This window comes from Podarcis melisellensis, assembly GCF_964234715.1.
Source record: "Podarcis melisellensis genome assembly, chromosome: 8".
In the NCBI taxonomy this organism is placed as follows: domain Eukaryota; kingdom Metazoa; phylum Chordata; class Lepidosauria; order Squamata; family Lacertidae; genus Podarcis; species Podarcis melisellensis.
Genome location: NC_138540.1, coordinates 53437481 through 53457866, shown reverse-complemented (window position 1 = coordinate 53457866; position 20386 = coordinate 53437481). Strand labels below are relative to the sequence as shown.

At 47.9% G+C, this 20386-nt stretch overlaps 2 protein-coding genes across 3 annotated transcripts in view; both read left to right on the top strand.

Annotated features, from left to right (window-relative positions):
- The window catches only part of HYDIN (HYDIN axonemal central pair apparatus protein), a 130185-nt gene extending 122461 nt beyond the window's left edge, over positions 1–7724 (top strand). For both annotated transcript variants that reach the window (XM_081921078.1, XM_081921079.1), the window contains 5 exons: positions 249–412; positions 2021–2171; positions 3303–3533; positions 4930–5154; positions 6787–7724. In XM_081921078.1, the coding sequence (XP_081777204.1) occupies positions 249–412; positions 2021–2171; positions 3303–3533; positions 4930–5154; positions 6787–7275 (1260 nt within the window). In that variant the 3' untranslated portion in view covers positions 7276–7724. The remainder of the gene's footprint in view (positions 1–248; positions 413–2020; positions 2172–3302; positions 3534–4929; positions 5155–6786) is intronic.
- Positions 7725–9204: 1480 nt separating this feature from the next.
- The window catches only part of VAC14 (VAC14 component of PIKFYVE complex), a 70591-nt gene continuing 59409 nt past the window's right edge, over positions 9205–20386 (top strand). The window contains exons 1-10 of the mRNA XM_081921112.1: positions 9205–9458; positions 10155–10305; positions 11295–11462; positions 11988–12050; positions 14068–14175; positions 15777–15886; positions 16376–16482; positions 16742–16876; positions 17874–18032; positions 18760–18820. Of these exons, the coding sequence (XP_081777238.1) occupies positions 9355–9458; positions 10155–10305; positions 11295–11462; positions 11988–12050; positions 14068–14175; positions 15777–15886; positions 16376–16482; positions 16742–16876; positions 17874–18032; positions 18760–18820 (1166 nt within the window). The 5' untranslated portion in view covers positions 9205–9354. The remainder of the gene's footprint in view (positions 9459–10154; positions 10306–11294; positions 11463–11987; positions 12051–14067; positions 14176–15776; positions 15887–16375; positions 16483–16741; positions 16877–17873; positions 18033–18759; positions 18821–20386) is intronic.

Genomic DNA, 20386 nt, shown 5'->3' with positions numbered 1-20386 from the left:
TTAGCTGTAGAAGCACCTCTGCAGCTTCATTTGATGCTCTGCTATGTTGCATTAAGCATGGTGAGCTTACTCCAGAGAGTGGCATTTCCATGAGAAGGCAGCTATTTTGTTTTTCTGTTGCAAATGCCAGGTGGCCTGAGGACCATCTTCTTTTCCTAGTATCTTTCAAAGCAGCCACATTTCACAGGAGAAATATGGTCAGGTCATGTGTGTATCTTGAGGTTCTCATTTCTCCTCTTGCCTGTTAGGGGTCCATCTTCTTCCCCCTCCCGGATGGGACGGGGCTGCTGTACCTCCTGCAAGGCACCGCAGAGCCTCCAAAGTCTGCTGGGAACATCATAAGAGAAGTTCCATGCAAAACATTCTACACAGAACTTCTCCCCATCTCCAATTGGCTAAACAAGCCGCAAAGGTAAATGGGACGGGGGTCATAGGGTTGGGACTGGCAGCTTCTGTTCCATCCAGTACCAAGCAGGATTCTACAGTTCAAGGTGTGCCTTGGCATCCATTGTCAGTAACCTGTTATAGGCCATGGTCCCAGGATTCTGCAATTCCAGTGGCTGAGAGTTGCACTCTGTTGGGTGAGCTTTGGTTGCAGTCCAAGGAAAGCCTTGAGACTTCTGCAGTGACCAGTGTTGAGCTCCATGCAGGCTATGACCTATTCACACAGCAGGAAGTGGGAAGGAAGGAAGGATCTATAGCCAGGCATACCTCAAAAACCTGGGCAACACTGGTGAAGGATGCAGCAGCTAGGCTAGTCTGTGGTCTAGGTCTTGCAGTTTGGTTGCACTGTATGGCACAATAATTTTCACTTTGTTACATCCTCCTCCTCCTAAATCCAGGGCAACAGTATAGCTCTGAGTGAGTCTCCACCTGTCTTTCTTCTATTTTATGTGAGGAAACTGCAATACATCCCAGAGCTCCCAGCAGTTGCCTTTCTTAACCTTAGACACTTTGAGGTCCACATAAAATGAACATTGTCTCCATAGAGGTGGTTCTGAGCACCCCTAAATGTTGCTCAAACTCTTCCTACCCCCTAACCACACCAGTTTCATGCCTGATGATGATATATCTAAGCAGAAATATATTGAAGGACGATGAAATGGGTGAGATTGATGGTCCAGCTGTGCAATGAAATGTGACTCTTTTGAGTCAGGTTGGTGAGCCCCCATCAAGACTATACTGCTTGTGATGGGCCACAGGAGCAAAATGAATATATTCCTTTCACAATTGCAGTGGGGGGTGGTGTTTCTCCAGTGCTTCTCCAAGTTGGAAGTCAACACCTTGCCCCCAAATAGACTTTCAGCCTCCTTTCATCTTTTCTTTCTCTGGTACTTTCTGTGGTTACATCAATCAAATCCCACCTTTGAATATTGCTCCAGCAAGTCCATATTATATTTCTCTTCCAAGAAAACCCAAACTAAAGACTTAGGATGCTATGGAATCGGACAAGAATCTTGGGTATAGGGCAGAATACAAATTTCAGTAGTAGTAGTAGTAGTAGTAATGGCTGCCCTGTGCCTTTAACACCAGCTGAATCTGTAGAAACAAGTAAGTGAATCTTTTCATTTCATTGGAATAAATATGATTTCCTGCTAAATGTCTGCATACCTGGCCCTGCCCATGACCCAGTTGAAGAGGCTAAGCTATTTATTTTTTAACTTGCTTGAATAAAAGTTGAAAAGCTGCAAATTATACAGAAGACAGTTAAAACAAAAAAAAATCCTTCCAGTAGCACCTTAAAGACAGCTGTAGCTTCCAGTATCTCTGACTGCTGGCTTTGCTGTCTAGGGCTGATGAGTGTTGTGGTCCAAATTTTTTTTGTTTTGACTATGGCAGACCAACACGGCTACCTATCTGTAACAGAAGACAGTTATTTGCTTGTGGGTGTTTTTCTTCAGTGGATAAAGCTGGGGAGAAAGTGGCCTCTCTTTGTCTGCACAGCCACAGCCAACATTCCACATCTAGCCCCTGTGGAGCATTTAGAGGGTGAATGTGGTGACTCTCCTTCCTCTGACAGATTCCGTGTGACAGTGGATATGCTGAAGCCTGAAAGGCTGGAATTGACCACCACACTGAAGACCCTGGACTATGTGGATGTGCCTACTGCTGCCAAGAAGGACCACAAGCTCACCTTCTTCTCTTACAGGGAAGGCATGTACAGTGCCAAGGTAAATACCCAGCCCGAACACTATCCCCTTTGCCCTTCTGAGGGTGCCTGAAGTAGAAGGATCCCTCCCATTCATAAGGACCACATCAGTGGAGGTTTAAGGACAGCCTGCTCAGCAGAGCATTTGGGGATGCAGCTAATCCACCATCAGCCCCTTTCTGGGCTGCAAGGATTTCCATACAAGAGGCTCTTCTGCAGGTTTTTTAAAGGCATTTTGTATCAAATGGGTGAAGGGCAGCTCTAATAATAATAATAATAATAATAATAATAATAATAATAATAATTATTATTATTATTTCTTATACCCCACCCATCTGGCCGGGCCCCCCCAGCCACCAGCCACTCTGGGCGGCTTCCAACAAAATACCAAAATAGAGTAATGCATCAAACATTAAAAGCTTCCCTAAACAGGGCTGCCTTCAGATGTCTTCTGAAAGTCTGGTAGTTGTTGTTCTCTTTGACATCTGGTGGGAGGGCATTCCACAGGGCGGGTGCTACTACCGAGAAGGCCCTCTGCCTGGTTCCCTGTAACTTGGCTTCTCGCAGTGAGGGTGCCCCCAGGTGTTGTGGACCATTTATTGTTTTATTTATTACATTTATACCCTGCCCTTCCTCCCAAACAGTGCCAAACAGCTGTAGCTTCCAGTATCTCTGACTGCTGGCTTTGCTGTCTAGGGCTGATGAGTGTTGTGGTCCAAAACATCTAGAGGGTACCACATTGGTTATCCCTGGTGCACAGCTGAAAAGGAAAAAGTTTCCAATATCAAATGCTTTGGAATCATTTCCCCTCAGGCTCTACATCTGCTGTCTTGTGTAGGCTGAGAATTCATTGCCATCCTTTCCAGTCACCTGACCGTTTTGCATTTCTCCTTTTCTGAGAGCAGCCCAGCCACTGCAGGCAAGAACTGCAATTCATCATAGTTTCAGTGATGCTGAGCTCCAACACTAGTTCAGTTGCCCTGCACTAAGCAGTCTGAATGCTCAGTGCTTCTGGGAAAAGCAAGGGTGCTCAGTTTTGCGCAGTGTTTTGGCAAAAGGTGGGCGAGATAAAGCTGACCTGAATGGATTTCCATCCTGCAATGGAGCCACCACCATGGCAGCTCCTGACCTTGACACTTCCTTACCTCTGCAGGTGACCTTCCGCAATGAAACGACTCAGGAGTTCCTGTTCTATTTGGTGACTTTTAAGGTCATCCCATGTGGCCCACTTGGCACCATTGAGCTGATGACCCCCGTGCGGCAAAGCACCTCATCTTCTGTGAAGGTTGAAAACCCTCTCCATGTCCCAGTGACCTTCAACACTGACTGCAAAGTGCCAGACATCAACATTCCCCCCCAGTTCATTGTCCCAGCTCAGTCGGAGGTATGAATTTGCCTTTGAAGTGGCCAAGAGCCTGGTCTTGCAACTGCCTCACCTAGCAATGGCCAAGACGGCTCTGCTGTCATTCGGCAGTCAGCAGAACTACATCTGGGTGATTTTTTCCTTTCCCTAAAATGTTTTGGTTCCACTTTGTATATAAATATAATAATATAATTATAATTATAATAGTAAATCTGGATTTCCCACCTGCTGCAGTCTGGCCTGGAGCCTGGCTCAGACCTGATACAATCCCTGGGATAACTTTAGTCCTACCCTTAAGTTGCTGAAGGAAGCTGGCACAAATCTCTCACCCTCATACGTCCTTCTTCACTGAGGAATCCAGGACTTCTTTCTCTTTTTCCATTTCTCTCCTGCTCCCTCACACACCCTCTTTTTCCTCCCACTGTCTCCTTATGGAGCCTCTAAAAAACCCTTTCACCTTCCCTCCGGCGTTCTCCTGTGGAGATGCTCCCTCCTTCCCCATGTGTGCATTCTGCCTGCAGGAAGGACTGGTTGACTTTCTTTTCACATTTTGAAAGCAGCAATATAAGGAAGGGGAGGTAATTCACGAGTTACTGTCAGATGAAAACAAGCTCCTCACAGGAAGGGAAATGTCACTGCTGCTGCTGCTGCTGCTTCCAACACCTCCAAGGTGTGGAATGGCCTCCTGTCCCCTGCCCCTCCCAGAGTCATCAGGCAGCCAGGACCTTTGGCATTGGTCTGGCTGTCACTGGCTAGATTGTCAAAAGGGATTTACTAGCATTGTTCAACAGTCCATACTGTTCTGTAGAACAGAAAGTGACCCAGCGCAACTGAAAATGGGAATATTTTGGCCTCTAGAGATGTGATTTCTCTGTTATCACCTTACCCTCCAAGGAGCCTAGGATGGTTCTCTCCCTCATTTAATCCCCACAATAACTATTTGAGGTATCTTAGACTGAGAGACTGTGAGTGGCCCAAGGCCACTCAGTGAGTTTCATGGCCAAGTGGGGAGACCTGCTCTCTCCCAGGTCCTAGTCTGACACTTTTAACCACTATGCCATATTAACTCTCTAGCTCTCTATGCCTGCCTATTCTCTTGCCCATTCCTTGCCTGCCTTCCATGCTGCCCTCCCAGCCTGCCACCCTCATCAGCTTGCCTGCTGCTCAACTGTCTCTAGGTTGACCCACTGGCTGTGGTGCCTCTGTCCCAACCCTGCTCTTGAACCTGCCAGAATTTGCCCCTTCTGCTCTTCCACATGCTCTCCCTTCTCTGCTGCTGCCCAGTGTTGGCCATGGATGCTGAACATTCATTCTTGCAGAGAAAGGGAGTTGGGTGGAGCCAGTCAGTCAGTGACTGTCAAATCCCCCTCCACTTCTTGACCAGTTGCTTGTTCTGCCTCCTCCCCTCTTTTCTCAGGGGGTGCTTGTATTTGAGTTCCAACCAATGAGGCCTGGAGAAGTTACTGGGCGCCTGTCCCTCTACAGCAATGAGCTGGGCTCCTTCCAGTACGACTTGATCCTGAAAGCCACCCCAGCCCGGCCAGAGAAAGCCCTCTCCTTCTGCGCCATGCTGGGCAGCAGCCAGATCGTCTTCGCCAAGTTTGTCAACTACACCCGTCAGAAGACCGAGTACACCACCAAGGTGATTCCAGTTGCTGTGATGCCACTTCTGGTCCAAGTTGACAGACACAGAGCTTTCACCCACAGTAGCATTTGCTTGTAGGCAAATCAACTTTCCCATCATCCCACTCCACTAGCTTATGATACTGCCACACCTTTGTGGCATTGTAGCTCTTGCTACAGGCCCTGCAGAAGCAAAATGCTTCCTCCCACCCCATCTTGGCCACAGTGCCAACAAGCTTCTCTTCCCAACTAGCTGGAAAGCATGTGAACATCCCTCTGGAGCTGCTTTCTGCTGAGTCAGACCTGTTAACATCTGCTTTTGCAGGCAGAGAAAGGTATTTCCCAGCCTGGGACAGAAGCAGGGACCATGTGCATATCTTACTTTATGATGTTTATACCCTGCCTTTCTCCAAACACCTCAAGGTAGCATACACAGTTCTTTCCCATCCCATCCCAACAATCCTACTTGTGAGAGGTAGCGACACTAGCTGAGTCGGGGTTTGAAGTGAGATTCCCAAGTCTCTTTGACTCTTTGCAAAGCATTTGCTCTGCTTTCCTGAGCTGTGACCCTTCTGTTGCGTGTGCCACCCACTCCCAGCAGACAATGGCAAGGGTAGGGAAGGGCTGTTAAATTTATCTGGACTTTGGCTCTGACACAGCTGAAATCTGTGCTAGCTGGTTGTGGGTCCCTCTCCCTGCTCAATAGGTTTAACCCAGGCTGACTTGAGCAGTCAAATGGTTGTTTATGTGTGTGACTGGGATGAGGTGAGGAGTTCTCCATGAGGAAACTTTGACTTTTCTTTGCAGAAGATGCAAGGAGTTCTATCAGTCTTTCCCTTGCTGCCAGGCAAATGAAAATTGCAGAGGAAGTGGAAAAAGTTTGAGGCAGCACGAAGGCAAGGGTGGACGTGACAATGCAGTGCAGTGCAAATTTGCAACTGAGAAAGCAAGAGGCCTCTGGTCTTGAAAGAAAAAATGGCGGAAAGCCTAGCTGCCCACCTGGTGTGGTACATTGCTGCCTTTCCTGCTGTTGCACATGAAGCCTCATCACTTTTGAGAGTCCATCCTACACTTCAGGCTGTGTCATTTAGGCCAAACTACTGTGGAGAACCTACTCACCTTTTGGGTTCTGACAAATATCTCATCCTCCAGGATATTATAAATAAAAATAGCTGCTGCCAGGCTCCAGATTGTTTCCTTCTGTGCCCAAGTTGGGATTCTTCTCACAAGGAAGGATTCTGGGTAAAAGGAGATCTGCCTTACAATGCCTGTGTTAGTTTTCAAAGGCTGCCAGGGTGAAATGCATGGGACCTACCCCCGCCTCTATCCCTCCCTCCTCTCTCCAGGGAGACTCCTTGTTTTCAGAACACACTAGTACAGTGGGTTGTGCTCTTCTGTCTGGGGTTGGTGGCTGATTGCTTCATTGCTCCAAAGGACAAAGGCATTGCAGGAGGAGTTTTGCCAGGGAGAGGAAGCAGTAATTGAGCCTGAGCACAACAGTAATGCAACCCAGTTTGTTTGTTCTGTTTTACTGGAGTTTGTTCTGACCCTCTGGACAAGACTTGAGTCAATAAGAAAATGTTACGTTTATCTGCTCTGTGGTACAACTGCAGCCACCAGACCAACCAGACTGTGATTTCTCTCTTTCCAGCTTGACTGCCCTGACTTCCACGTGGATAAAGTCATCAATGCACCCGCAGGATCTCTAGGAGGCACTGAGGTCAGCGTGGAAGTAATCTTTGAGCCTTGCCAGTTGGGTGAATGCAAGGGAACACTTGTCCTTTCCTCAGCCATAGGAGGCGACTACGTCATCCCTCTCAGTGGCACATCAATCCCTCCTAAACCACAGGGGCCTATTCAGATCAGGGCTGGCACCAGCACATCCATTCCCTTTAAGAATGTCTTCCTGCATCCCATGGCTTTCTCCTACATTGTGGAGAATTCTGCCTTCACTGTGAAGGCCACTGAGACAATTAAGGCTAAGAAATCAGCTACCATCCTAGTTTCCTTTGAAGGGAACCCAAGCGGCACCAAAGCCGCTGTCACCAGCAAGCTGGTTGTCTCTTGTCCTCGTGCAGCTGGGCTGGGCTCAGGCGTCTCCTGGGTTTATTATCTAAAGGGTATCACACCTGAGAAATGAAACTGTGGAGAGCCACTGTGTTGTCTTGTTTCATTTAAGCATTGCCATAAGGAGGGAGAGAGAGCTAGACGGTCAGCGCATTGTCTTGCTTTTTGGTATTTGAGCCCCTGTGTCAAGCATCTTCCTTGCTTTTCTTAGGAGAAGGGAAAGTTGGCAATGCCTCTGTACCTTTTGGAAGGAGAGGGGAGGAAAGCCCTCTGTGATTGTCCTTGCGGCAGGCACGGAGGACAGCAGGGTGTGTTATACAGGGCTTCCAACATGCAAGATTTCTGTCAGAACAAACCAAGTGTCTCCTTGTGTAAGGAGGACAGCACACACCATACCAGGAATGTCCTTCCTCCCTTAACATTCCTCCAGTGTTCAATCTGCTGAATAAGTTAATGCAGCAGCATAAAACATCACCTGGAAATGTGCAAAATGAGCTTCTGCCTTGTATTCATAAGAATGTCTTGTTACATAAGATTTTATTTTGGAATAAAGGTTATTAAACAAAACAAGAAACCGCTTGAAAGTTTGTCAGGACAAGGCTGCAGGTAGGATTCTGGGATCTGGTTGGGGAGAGCCAGACCAAAAGCTTAATGTCTGCTCAGGTTACCTGGAAACAGTTAGATGATTTGGATGGCAATAATCAGCTGTCAGTTCCCTCCATGGTAGAAAGTGGGAGAGGCAGAACAACCAAGACCTGTGACATCAGGGTTGTGCATAATGTCACATACCTGTCTGTAGACTCAGCTGTGCAAATGTGCAGGTTAGGCTGAGAGGGACAGCTGGCATCCTGATAATCTGTTTCTGGAACTTCTGGCTGCAGAGAAATATATAAGGGCATGGACAAAATATCCAGTGAAATATTTGACTCCAGAGGGGATAACAGGACTTCTCTTGGTAATAGTGATGGAGACCAGGGCCTCCTTGCTTATGACCCAGATGCTTTCCAAGAAGGTGCTATCTGCCAGCATGCCTCTCTTCAGAACTGCCCTCCCCCAGTGTTGGCTCTGACAACATACTAGGGCCAAATAGAGAAAAGTGAGCCATTTCCACAAGTGGCTGATTCCTAATTGAGCAGCACAATCTCTGTCACTGCTCACAGTTGTCCTAGTGCCAGGCTTTCATTTAAATAAACAGGTAGAGGGGGTTGTGCTGCCAGTCTTTCAAATGAAACTTAGGGACATGGGGGATAAGTATGGTTTTGACTGTTTCTCACTCAACATGCCATCATTTAAGTTCCTTCAAATTGAAATGCTTTAAGCAGGCTAATGTCGGCACTTTCCAGAAGTTGTTGGGACTCCCAAGTCTCCTCAGCTGGATGGCTGCAGGTTCGCCACCCCTCCTTTACAGCAATGCTCTGCAACAGAGGGTTAGGACAGCGGCATTATTTGCCAGAATTTTAAAGGGGTCCCCAAATGTCTGTTTGGACGAAAGGTGGGATTCGAGTGTCAAACTGTTGAAGGCAATTAGTTTAGTAGAGTGAGGAAAATCCTGGGTCTACGAGACCCGCGGACATAAATGAAGGCGACTAACTTAAGCCATCTGTATCAGTGGGTCTATGAGCAGCACTGAGTTGGAGGCAGCCCAGAAAGGCAGGAAAGTGATTTATACTAGGTCAGGCCACCTGCGAGAGCTGCTGGCCCTTGGAGCTGGGCGATTCCGCTCCACAGCCCCAGAGGGGCGTCTGCCGATCCGGATGAGGCGTCGCTCGAAGGCGCTGGGCGAGAAGCCCCATCAAGCATCCCCGAGCTTCAAGGTGGACTGCGCCACCCTGACTGCGCCTTGATCGCTCGCGACGCGCAGGAGCAGGTTCGAGGACCGCATGAACGAAGAAAAGCGGCTCGGGGGAATTTGTCACGTGAGACCGCCGGGAAGGGGGGAAAGCAGGAAGCACCTGATATCTCACGTGACTGGACCAAGATGGCCGCCGCCTGGTAGCCGGAGAGAGAGGCGGGGAAGCGCCTCCTCCGCTACAGCAGCGCCAGTGCCTCCCTCCCGCCCACCTGCTCCTGCGCTCGGGAGCCGCTCGTCCCTTTCTCCCCTCCTTCCTTCCTTCCTTCCTTGAGGCCGGGGCAAGGCGGGACGACCGGCACGATGAACCCGGAGAAGGACTTCTCTCCGCTGACGCCGAGCATCGTGCGGGCCCTGAACGACAAACTCTACGAGAAGCGGAAGGTGGCGGCGCTGGAAATCGAGAAGTGAGCGAGGGGGGCGGGCTGCCTTCCATTCACGCTCTTGGGCCGCTGAGGGGACCCTTCTCGCACCGCACTGGCGGCAGCAGCCGCATTAGTAGTGCCCGGCAGGGTCTTTCCCCGCCCTGCCTTGAGGTGCCATTGGCGGGCCTTCAGCCGCTGAGCCAAAGCCCTTTCCTCAGCGCCCACCTCCCCTTGCTGAAGGGCTGGTCCGTTGGCTGCTCCTGCTCCTGTCACCGAAGGGCCTCATCCTTGTCGTGGAGCAGGCCTGAGCAGGGGCGGGAGTGCTGCTTTAGAGCGGGATCTACAAACAGCAGCTCTGAGGAAGTTGCACCTCTTCTCTCAATCCTGTATTTCTCCGCTCTCACTACATACCAGGCATAGAGATCAAGCCCTGAAATAGGTGACACAGAGGTAGGCTGCTGTTCGTATGGTGGAGGAGCCTTATCCAGCCACAGAGAAAACCAAGCCTTTCTCCCTGCACGCACCTTGCAAAGCTACTTGGCAGCTTGAGTGGGCAAAACTGGGCAAGGTGAACTAGTTTTCTGGCTCTGTTTCATTTGTTCATAGAGGATTCATTTGTAGGCAAACAAGGTTGCTAATGCCCAGCTAAATTAAAAGAAATATATTCCTCATGTTAAACTGGAGCCAGACATGGACCTGGTGAGACATGATACAGCCTTCTTATTCTCCTGTTTTTAGGCTGGTGCGTGAATTTGTGGCTCAAAACAGCACAGCTCAGATCAAGCATGTGATTCAGATTCTTTCTCAGGAGTTTGCACTTTCCCAGCACCCACATAGTCGAAAAGGGGGGCTTATTGGCCTGGCAGCCTGCTCCATTGCTCTTGGGAAGGTAGGTGGTGTTGCTGTTTCTTTCACCCCATAGGAGGACATGAGCCCTTGTCCTCTGTTAGAAGGGAGACAGGCTATCTGTTCTAACCTCACATTTGTTCCAGAGGAGGAAGACATTCTGTGATGGATGACTTTGGAAATCTAAAAAATGGATTCCAAATTAGTTACAAAATTATTTATCACAATCTCCAAAAAAAAGTTTTATGAATAATTAAGCTCTAATGCTGATTTGGTGCAATGTTAAGAAATATCTCCAAGTAACATCTTCATATGTAGGGAAGTATTTAGTCAAGCTGTGTGCTACTTCCAGCTGCCTTTGACCAATTTCCTTCCATTTTCCCTGGCAAAATTTAGGCTTATTCACACATTACTTGGCTAATAAGGAACTCCAGGTTTTGAGCCACCTTTGGATGTTTTGGCATTGTCAGAAGGGGACAGGTTCCCTTCCCTCCCATCAGTGGCCAGAAAAGGCAAGGGAGATGGGACTTCTTGTTAGCAGAGTGACGGCTCTTCCTACATTCCTGAAAAGAGGCTGAATTCTGGCCCATCTCCTCTCACTGTTTAAAATGGACTTTCTTGCCTTTGCTGCATAGTAAGGAGCTTTTGCTCTAGGTTTGGGGTGCCCATATTTTCTGGATTTGAGGACACATTTGGAAACTTAAGAAACTGTTGTGGGACCAACAAATGTTCATTTCACAGAACACAACTCTCCACAACAACTCTCTCCCATCTCATTTTTAAAAAATGGACAAGTGATGGAGACTTTAGCACCTGTGTGCCTGAGGAATCTGTGTTGCCCACAAGCATGATGTTGGTGACTCCAGCTATAGTCAGTGCCCGGGCATTCTGTTCTTAGCCAGGTTTGCTGGCCCTATTCCAAGCCCCCACCCCCACCCCGGTGCACTTGCAAGAAAGCAGGGGCTCCACTCTGGTGTAGCCACTGCTTAAGTCCATGGCTCCCCCCCTTAATCCTTGTGTTTTGATTTGCAGGACTCTGGGCTGTACTTGAAGGAGCTCATTGAGCCTGTGCTGACATGCTTCAATGATGCTGACAGCCGCTTGCGGTACTACGCCTGTGAGGCCCTGTACAACATTGTGAAGGTGGCCAGAGGCTCTGTACTCCCCCACTTCAAAGTGCTGTTTGATGGCTTGAGCAAGGTAATGAGTTTTCTTGACAGGCCAATAATGTCTCACACATGTAAGGTCTCTGATGTCCTGTATATTCCTGCTCTGGGGCTCTTTGGAGGTGTGGGTGCTGATTCTGGACAACTGGGGCTGAGATATGGCACTGAGGATCTCCATAAGCATCCCCTAGAGGAAAATGTTCCTCCTACATTGTTTCCTTCACTCCAGTTCATCCTCCTAATACTAACATGTCTGCAGAAGAGCTCTGGGAACCTGGCGGAGAGTCTGGTCCAGGGGTCCATGAATGTGCTTTCCAGATCGCTCATGGCAACCATAGCTCGGATGGTGGTGTGCACCTGTGGGTGGGGGCTTGCCTCTGGCTTTGCACACTTTCTGGGCATTTCTGGAGCTCAGTTTATTGTCAGACAGGAGGTGGTGTCCCTGCCCCATTGCTGGGAGTCAATAGCCAACAGAAAATAGTTGTCTCCTGGTCAAGTCACTACTAGTGTCTTATGCACACGGCTCAGCCACACCACATACTCTCTCTGTTTTTCCTAGCTTGCTGCAGATCCAGACCCAAATGTCAAAAGTGGATCTGAACTCCTGGACCGGCTTCTGAAGGTACAGTCCTTCCTGCTGACAGCAGCTCATGATGTGCTGGGGATAGGTTACAGGTGGAGGGATGCATATTTCCTGCATTAGTCTTGTTTGCGATCTCATGTAGAATCTGCTATCCTGGTTTTCAAGTTTTAAATATAGAAAGATGCTAAAAAAGTGAGAATGTTCTTCTGGGTGTGATAGAAGTGATGAGTAATAGGAAAAGTAATTTTGCAGAAAGTGGTGAGTTTGGGTGTCTGCCAGGGTCCCAGGCCAGGAGAGAGATCATGTACTCAGCAGCCCTGCCATTCATGCTTTATATGAAGCACCTGAGAAGGCTGGAGACTGTGTTGGAACTAAGTACACTGGAATGTGGACCCAACTCCCACAGACAAACGCTTCTGTTAATTTTTCTAAGGGAATCAGAAATTTATGGGAAAGATGGGAAACTGAAACCAAGTTCATAAAGCAAACTGAGCATGCATAATGCACCTCTGGCTGGATGCTCTAGCTACTGGCACTGCATCCTAGCCTGCTAAGAAACAAGCCATCTTGTACTAGAGGCAAGGCAGATGCTGCTGACCAGCCTTCTTCTTTAGAGATCAAAGGTCACCTTCCTTGTTCCCACTGTCCTCTGAGATTGGTTGTTCCCTGAAGAGCAAGCAGAATTACATGAAAGCGAGCTTCCTCTTCCAGAAGAAACAGAGTATCTGAGTTTCATAGGAAAGGGGAAGAAAAAGCTATACAGTAAAACCTCTGAAGCAGCTTTGGCGTTTGCCTGGGCATCTGGCTGAGCCACCAGAGGACTTCTCAAGCACCCCAGAGAACAAAGAGCAGATATTTTAAATGGTGTGAGGCTTTGGTCTAGGACAAGGGAAACAAACAGGGTTTTTAAAAAATAAAAGATTGTGAAGATTTGGTTCTTCACAACCTCTATAGAAACCGGACAGGGCGTGATTGTTCTCTGTATGAGAAAGAAGGCATAGAGTCCAAAAAACTAGAAAATGAAAGAGGAACCAGCTCTTCCACACAATCCCTGTTGGTCATAATACCAAACATGAAAACTAATTTCATGACCAGAACTCTGAGGATCAACTGGAAATGGAGAAAGAAGTGTGGGAAGAGTGTTGTAATGAGCATGATTTCAACCACATTCACATCAACAGAGTAAAAACATGTTTGGAAAACAGTAAATTACCTGAAGTTCTAGGTTTACTAAGCTGCTGTGCCTTAGAAAGGTTCTGGTCATGGAGCCTCCAAGAGTGCAGCAACCAGGAACTTAATGCTGGTTTTAATAATTAACCCCAGGACCTGTGCCCCTGATACAAATGTTGTTGACTGATCGAGAACACAACGTTACCAAGTGTGTTTGTGTGCATATGGATTCCTCTTTTGAAACCAGATGGGACTATGTTTAATTTAGTTGGTGATGTTTCACATTTGTATACATAAGAAGGTGACTGGAGATTTGCCAACTAAGTTAATTGTAGTTGCATGGATTTTGGAAAATGGATTTTTTTCAGTAAGAAGGAAATTAGTTCAAAAGGAAAACTAAGGACATTAAATCTCTGCAGAATGCTTGGAAATGGGGGATGTTCAGGGATAATCCTCTTACAAATGCTGAGAAGTCATACATTTACACTGGAATATAAAGGCAAATGTTGGCAATCATGGTGTGTTCAGCAAGCATATGAAGCAGATTGTAGGACAGCATCAGCCAGATCTCACATCTCTGTTAGGAAAAGGCTGGACCTTCAAGCACCACAATGTCTTGGATTCAGGCAGTTGGTCTGGAGCTAATGCAGCCTTTGGCACACCTGACATCTTCCAGATATTTTGGACTCTAGCTCCCAACAGCTGTGCTGGCTGTGACCAATGGGAGTTGTCCGGAACATCTGGAAGACTCCGGCTGGTGAAGGCTGAGCTTATGCATGGCTTTCCTTTCTAGAGTGGTAGAGGTCCTGGACTTTATGTAGGGTTCAAGCACTGATAGGAAGGGAGTCAAGGCTCATTCTCATGCTCATTGGCTCTGACTTTCTAGGACATTGTGACTGAGAGCAACAACTTTGATCTGGTGAGCTTCATTCCACTGCTGCGTGAGAGAATCTACTCCAACAACCAGTATGCTCGACAGTTTATCATTTCCTGGGTAAGTGTTTTTGGTCTGATGCTGGGGTTTGTTTCTCTGGCATCTCAAGTGAGCAGTGTGTTTTATAACTGTCAGCTCAGTGTTTTCTGATACTTTGGAATGGATGGTGGTATAAACAGCAGCATGGGAGTGCTTGTTACCTGCTTGGGAAGCAGCTGGAGCTGCTGTGTATATTGTTGCTCTTGATGGCTCTGTTAGAAACTGCTGGTAACAGATGATGCATAGTTCCTTTGTGGAAAGGCCTTTGTGGAAAGGCCTTTCCTTGGCAATTGTTTGCAGTTTGTCACCAGTAGCTGCTGACTTCCTGATACCTTCTTTCCAAGCCCTGTTGCAGGTTTAGTAGAAGGGAGTCCCTTGCTCTGACCTGGCTGCGTGAAAAGGGCCTTTGAGAGACTTTCTACAGGTGTGGAATTCCTTACCAGTGAAGACTTGCTGGTGCTGAAGGCACCAGCTCTCTTCTATGTGAGGTGCCTCTTAGTGGCCTAAAATGACCTTTCAGAGTGGCAAAGGCTGATTTCCACCTTGTCAGACTCAAATACTTTGGGGAGCATATTTTAACCTGGAGCTGGCTAAAAATTTAAATGATTAGTGAGGCAAATCTTCCATGTGTCTCAAAGACTTTTTGGGTCTTGTTTCTTTTGAGTGAATGTACATAACAGGGAGATCTACTATTAAAGGAATGAAGCTTAAGCTGCAGTGCCCTTAATCCTGGAGGGGCCACAAAAAGTGAATTTAGTCCACACTGCTTAAAATTTTTAGTTCTAGCAGTAAGGTAAGGTAAAGGGCCACTGGACAGTTAAGTCCAGTCAAAGGCGACTATGGGGTGCAGCACTCATCTCACTTTTCAGGCCAAGGGAGCCAGCATTTGTCCACAGACAGCTTACTGGGTCATGTGGCCAGCATGACTAAACCGCTTCTGGAACAACAGAACACTGTGATGAAAGCCAGAGCTCATAGAAATGCCATTTACCTTCCCACCGCAGTGGTACCTATTTATCTACTTGCACTGATGTGCTTCAAACTGCTAGGTTGGCAGAAGCTGGGACAAAGCAACAGGAGCTCACCCTGTTGCGCTGAATCAAACCGCCGACCACAGCACCACCCGCATCCCTAGCTCCTAATAGACCCAATTTGAGTTGAGCTTTATTGTATATATTTCAACAATCCCGTAGTTTGAGAGTCAGTAGCACAGATGTGAATGTGTGGGGATCTGTCATGGGAACAACCCCATTGAAGAAGATAACAGTGGCTACCTAGATCTTGTTTCTGGTTGCTCCCATGACAGTTCAATCTTCAGGGCCCCCAAAATGTAGGTCCGCCACTGGCACATAATCTAATTTTCCAGAACACAACCCATCTCCTTTAGAAACTCACTTGCTAAAGGCCAGACTGGGCTGGCTGAAGGTTGTCCCTGAAATGGTGTTACCCCCACTCTCTGTCCCCTTCCTCGTCTCCCATTATGCAAGCTACTTCTAGGACCCGAAAAGCACCACTTGACATCTTGTGGCAAATCCAGTTTAGGTCTAAAGAGACACATGCTACTACTTGCCACTGCGCTTCTGTATCATCTTCCTTTTGTTTGTCTTTTCCCCTTGAGTTAGATCTTGGTTCTGGAGTCAGTTCCAGATATCAACCTTCTGGATTACCTGCCAGAGATTCTAGATGGCCTCTTCCAGATCCTGGGTGACAACAGCAAGGAGATACGTAAAATGTGAGTGCAGAGCTGGATCTGGGGATAACTGCTTGGCTGTTGATACGCAGGCTTTGCCCCTTTGTTTCCAGGGCAGTGCTCCATAAGTTGCATCACCATTTCCTTCGGCTTCAACCCAGTTGACACTCTTAAACAGGAAGCAGCAGCTTTGGGTGAGAGGAGGGGGCTGTTGCCTTGTGTGTCCTGCTCAAGGGCTTCCCACAGGGAAGTCTGCTCGGCCACTTGAAGAATAGGATGCTGGGTGAGATGGGCCCATCTCGGTGTGATCCAGCTTCAGGGCTCTATGTTCAAGTGTCTTGGTAGAAAGCAAAGTTTCTAGGCTGGAACCTGTGCTGGAGGCCCAGCAAGCAGACTCCTGTCCTCGTGTCTGTGTGAGGAGAAAGAGTGAACGGAAAGGGGCATCTGCTTCCCTTTACACCTTTTCATGTTGTTTCCCCTATAGCAGAAGACCTATTTCTAAACCCCCTGCCTTTCCCCCCTTGCAAACAGGTGTGAAGTGGCCCTTGGTGAATTTTTGAAAGAGATCAAGAAAAACCCTTCCAGTGTCAAGTTTGCTGAGATGGCCAACATCTTGGTGATTCACTGCCAGGCTTCTGGTAAGTTATTTGTATTTCCAGCCCACCCTTCACCGTATGATCCTTGTGTGTGTTCCAGAACCATCACAACTGAAACAAATATTATTAAAATTAAACCACAAGACAAACAAAGCACAGGAGCAGAACAGAAGCAGCACTGTTCAGCAGTGATGGAGGGAAGAGGAGGGAAGGCTTCCTGGGGAAAGAGAGGCACCTCACCCACCCCTTTCCAGACATTCTGCTAAACCACCTTTTTGTTTCCCGATCACTTTGACTGCAGATGACCTAATCCAGTTGACTGCCATGTGCTGGATGCGCGAATTCATCCAGCTGGCTGGCCGGGTGATGCTGCCATATTCCTCAGGGATCCTGACAGCTGTCCTGCCGTGCCTGTCCTATGATGACCGGAAGAAGAGTATCCTTGCAGCAGAGGCTGTCCTCCTCTCATCCCTTCCTTCAGAAATGTCCATCAGCATCCGGCAGAAAGGAGGGAGGAGGGTCAGGCTAAGTCAACAGCCCTGGTTTATGCCATTGGAGGATTTTGCTGCTGCAGCTTCCTTGTGAGCCTGTGGATCATGAAAAGGACTGGGGGGCAGCTCCGTAAGCAGCTCTGCTTTCTGTGCTTTCCTTGACATCAGAGCAGCCCCACAATTGCTTTCCCTGGGATGCTTAAGCAAAGGGTTGGCTTCAGTAGAAGAGCCATTTTCATGTGACACCCCTTTTGTGGGTATCTTTACTGAAAGATGTAGCATCGCTCAGGCTGGGCCATGAGAAGGAATCAAACATACTTCAGTATTCCTTTTGGCCCATGAGTTGAGAATCTTCCCTATTTTTTTCTTATAGAGGGTTTGTGCTGTAATGTTCTCTAAACATGTGCCAAATCTGATAACTGATGCAACCTTTGCCAGCCTAAAAATATCAGCCTGAAACCAGTTTTCTAGCACTTAAAAGGCTATGGAACTCACTCCTAAAAGAAATAGTGATACCCACCAACTTGGATGGCTTTAAAAGAAGACCAGACAAATTCATGGAGTAGGCTATCAGTGCCTACCAGCCACGATGGCAATGCTCTTTCTTCACCATCAGGGGCAGTGTGCCTCTGAATACAAGCTGCTAGGAATCTCAAGTAGGGAAAGATGCTCTTGTGCTCAGGTCCTGCTTGTGGGGTTCCCAGTGAGGCATCTTGTTGGCCAGGGTCAGAACAAGATGCTGGACTTGATGGGCCCCTTCTGGCTTGGCCCAGCACCCCCTCCCCCTCCCTCTCCCCTGTCTGTGGTTCTAGTGCCTATGGGCCCCTGTGAAAGATCTTGAGGTTAGATTCTTGCCACAGGGCCTGTTCTGTATGAGCCTTCTACAATGGTGATTGGGAACATGACTTGGGAATGAATGTTCCTTACATCCATGGGGTGCAGGCATCAAAGAGGTGGCCAATGTGTGCAACCAGAGCCTCATGAAGCTGGTTATTCCGGAAGATGATGAGGTTGATGAGACCAAGCAGCCCACAACAGCCCCCCAGATAATGGAGGGTGATCAGGATGAATCTCTCTCCAAGCAGGAGGTGACCTCGGGCGGTAAGTCCTTATCCCCCCCCCCCAAGCAAACTGTCTTTCTGTCTGGCTTTTTGTACAGATACTTATCCCTGCTCTCGTGACCTGGACTTTGGAGTATTGCAATGTGCTTTCTGTCAGGCTGGAGAGAAGGGGTTACCTGAGAAAAATACGAGGCATGGGGGGTGGCAGGATAATGTGCTAAACAAGTGGAGATAGGACAGTACAAGTTTCTCACCACGGAATGACTGGGAAAAGATGAGGCAATCAAGATACTGTCTTCCAAGGCCACCCAATCACTCCATAGTGGGAAAATTGTATCTCCAGTCACTTAGCCTGTCTTATATTGGCTGGGTTTTAAAAGGCATTGTTCTCAAGCAGTTCTGTGTGTAAAAAAAGGGGTGGAGGATGCTGTCCTCGAGAGAGAAGCAAACACCAACATTGTTGATCAGGTTCCCAGTGAGGGCAGGGTCAGTTGGAAATGAAGCCAGGTCTTCCACAGAGACGTTTAGGCAGTTGCTCAGAGTGTCAGCTACACCATGGACCTCAGCAATGAGGCTGCTTGTTTTTCATCATCCTGAATGTTATCTACAGACCTGACTACCTCACTGTCTTGATGTTTTCAAAACATTCTTACCTGGGGCCACATCACTATTTTGTTTGGGGAGCAGTCCTTGCAAGTGCCAGCCCTTTGTGTTCCTCTGACAGTGTTGTGCCATGTTCAAGCTAACTGACACCTGTCTCCCTGCAGGCTGCCTGGATGCTTCCGGCGATTCCAATTTCAGCAACACCAGTGTCTTTATACCAGCCAGGTAAAAAACAGCTGCCTCTTGTTAATGAAACTGGGGGATCCTCTGTAGCATTTTACAGAGGGGGAGATTCTGCTGTGCATTCCTATGCTTGGATCTTGCGCTGGACTGGATAGTGCCATTGAGTTGCTGCAAACCATGGTTTACAGAGTACTGCATGGGCTTTGGTGGCAGAGGATGCTGCTTAGAAGGAATTCAGAGCAGCTGGTGAACTATGAGGCACCTCTCAATGATGTGAGGTTCTTTCCTGCTAGTAACTGGGGGGGTGCATTCAGATGAAGCGAGCATGTTTCTGCATGCATTCCCCCCACAGTGAGGTGATGTGGGTCAGAGCACACCTGTGCTTGGGATAGTAAACCACCTCCTTCTAACCCACAAAGTGTAGCTTACAAACCCAAATGCTGTTTAGACTTGAATTCTGTGAATAGCTATGAAACTTGCTTTTGGCTGTCTCTAGGGTCAGTATTTGAGTTGATGCAAAACATCTGATTTCAAATGGCAGCAGAAGCTGGTGAGTGGCAGGTGTTCTGCCTTTGGGCACTCAGCAGTTTTGCAGGATCCCTTCCGGGCATTTGGGATGGGCATTGTCCACTGGGCAGAAAGAGCAAAGCAGCTGAATCCTGTGGGATAAAAACCTTGCTGAAGCAGAGGAGGTGATAATTGAGTGGCATTTGCCCCAGACAGTTAGCTTGCCTTCACCCCATAAAATGAACAGGCCATGACAGTCTGTTTGTGTATATAAAGGAAGCATGGAACCTGAGTGTGGCCCTCTCAGCAGCCTTGGGTTTCTTGTATACCTGGAAGCTAGCATATCTGTAAGGTTGCTGGGGCTGATGGGAGTTGTAGTCCAAAACACATGGAGGGCACCAGGTTGGCAAAGGCTGTGCTGCAGCATGCATAATTCCCACCACATACTCCTTTTCCAGCTCTCAGCTCCCCTTTTTTAGATGAGGCAACAACCAGAACTGTATGTATTCATTTTTTTAGAAATGTTATGTTACAATAAAACAGTCTAGACCAGAAGATGGCAGAGCAGCACAAAGGCCAAGCCTTGGGAATGGAACTCATGGCTGGAATGCCTTGGAGAGTAAAACTTTTCTTTGCTCAGTGCTGACAGGATATTGAGCATAGGTGCCAGGGCAAGGCATTGGCACTGTGACGGACCTTTCTCCTGGTGGTTACTTGCTGCTTTGGGGAAATGGGGGCACTCAAAGTTCCTCCCTGAGGGTAACCTTGGGGCACAAGTAGGCTTTTGTGGGGAAAGTGATCCATACATAACGTTTATATGAAGTAATTATAGATTTGACTTTTAACAATAACAGCATCACAACTTTTAACTACAATAGTTACAAACGATAGTTGATCAATATGCTGAGAATGGTCAGGAGGAAGGAAAAAGTCTTGGAGAAGGAGCAATGAAAACGAGGAGTCAATAGTGGATGTGGTGATTTGGAGGCAAGCAGTCAACACAGTTAGCTGTGGACTCACAGATAAGGGGCTGCATAAGAGCTGGAGAAAGAGAAGTGCCTTAGAGCAGTGTTTCCCAACCTTGGGTCTCCAGCTGTTTTG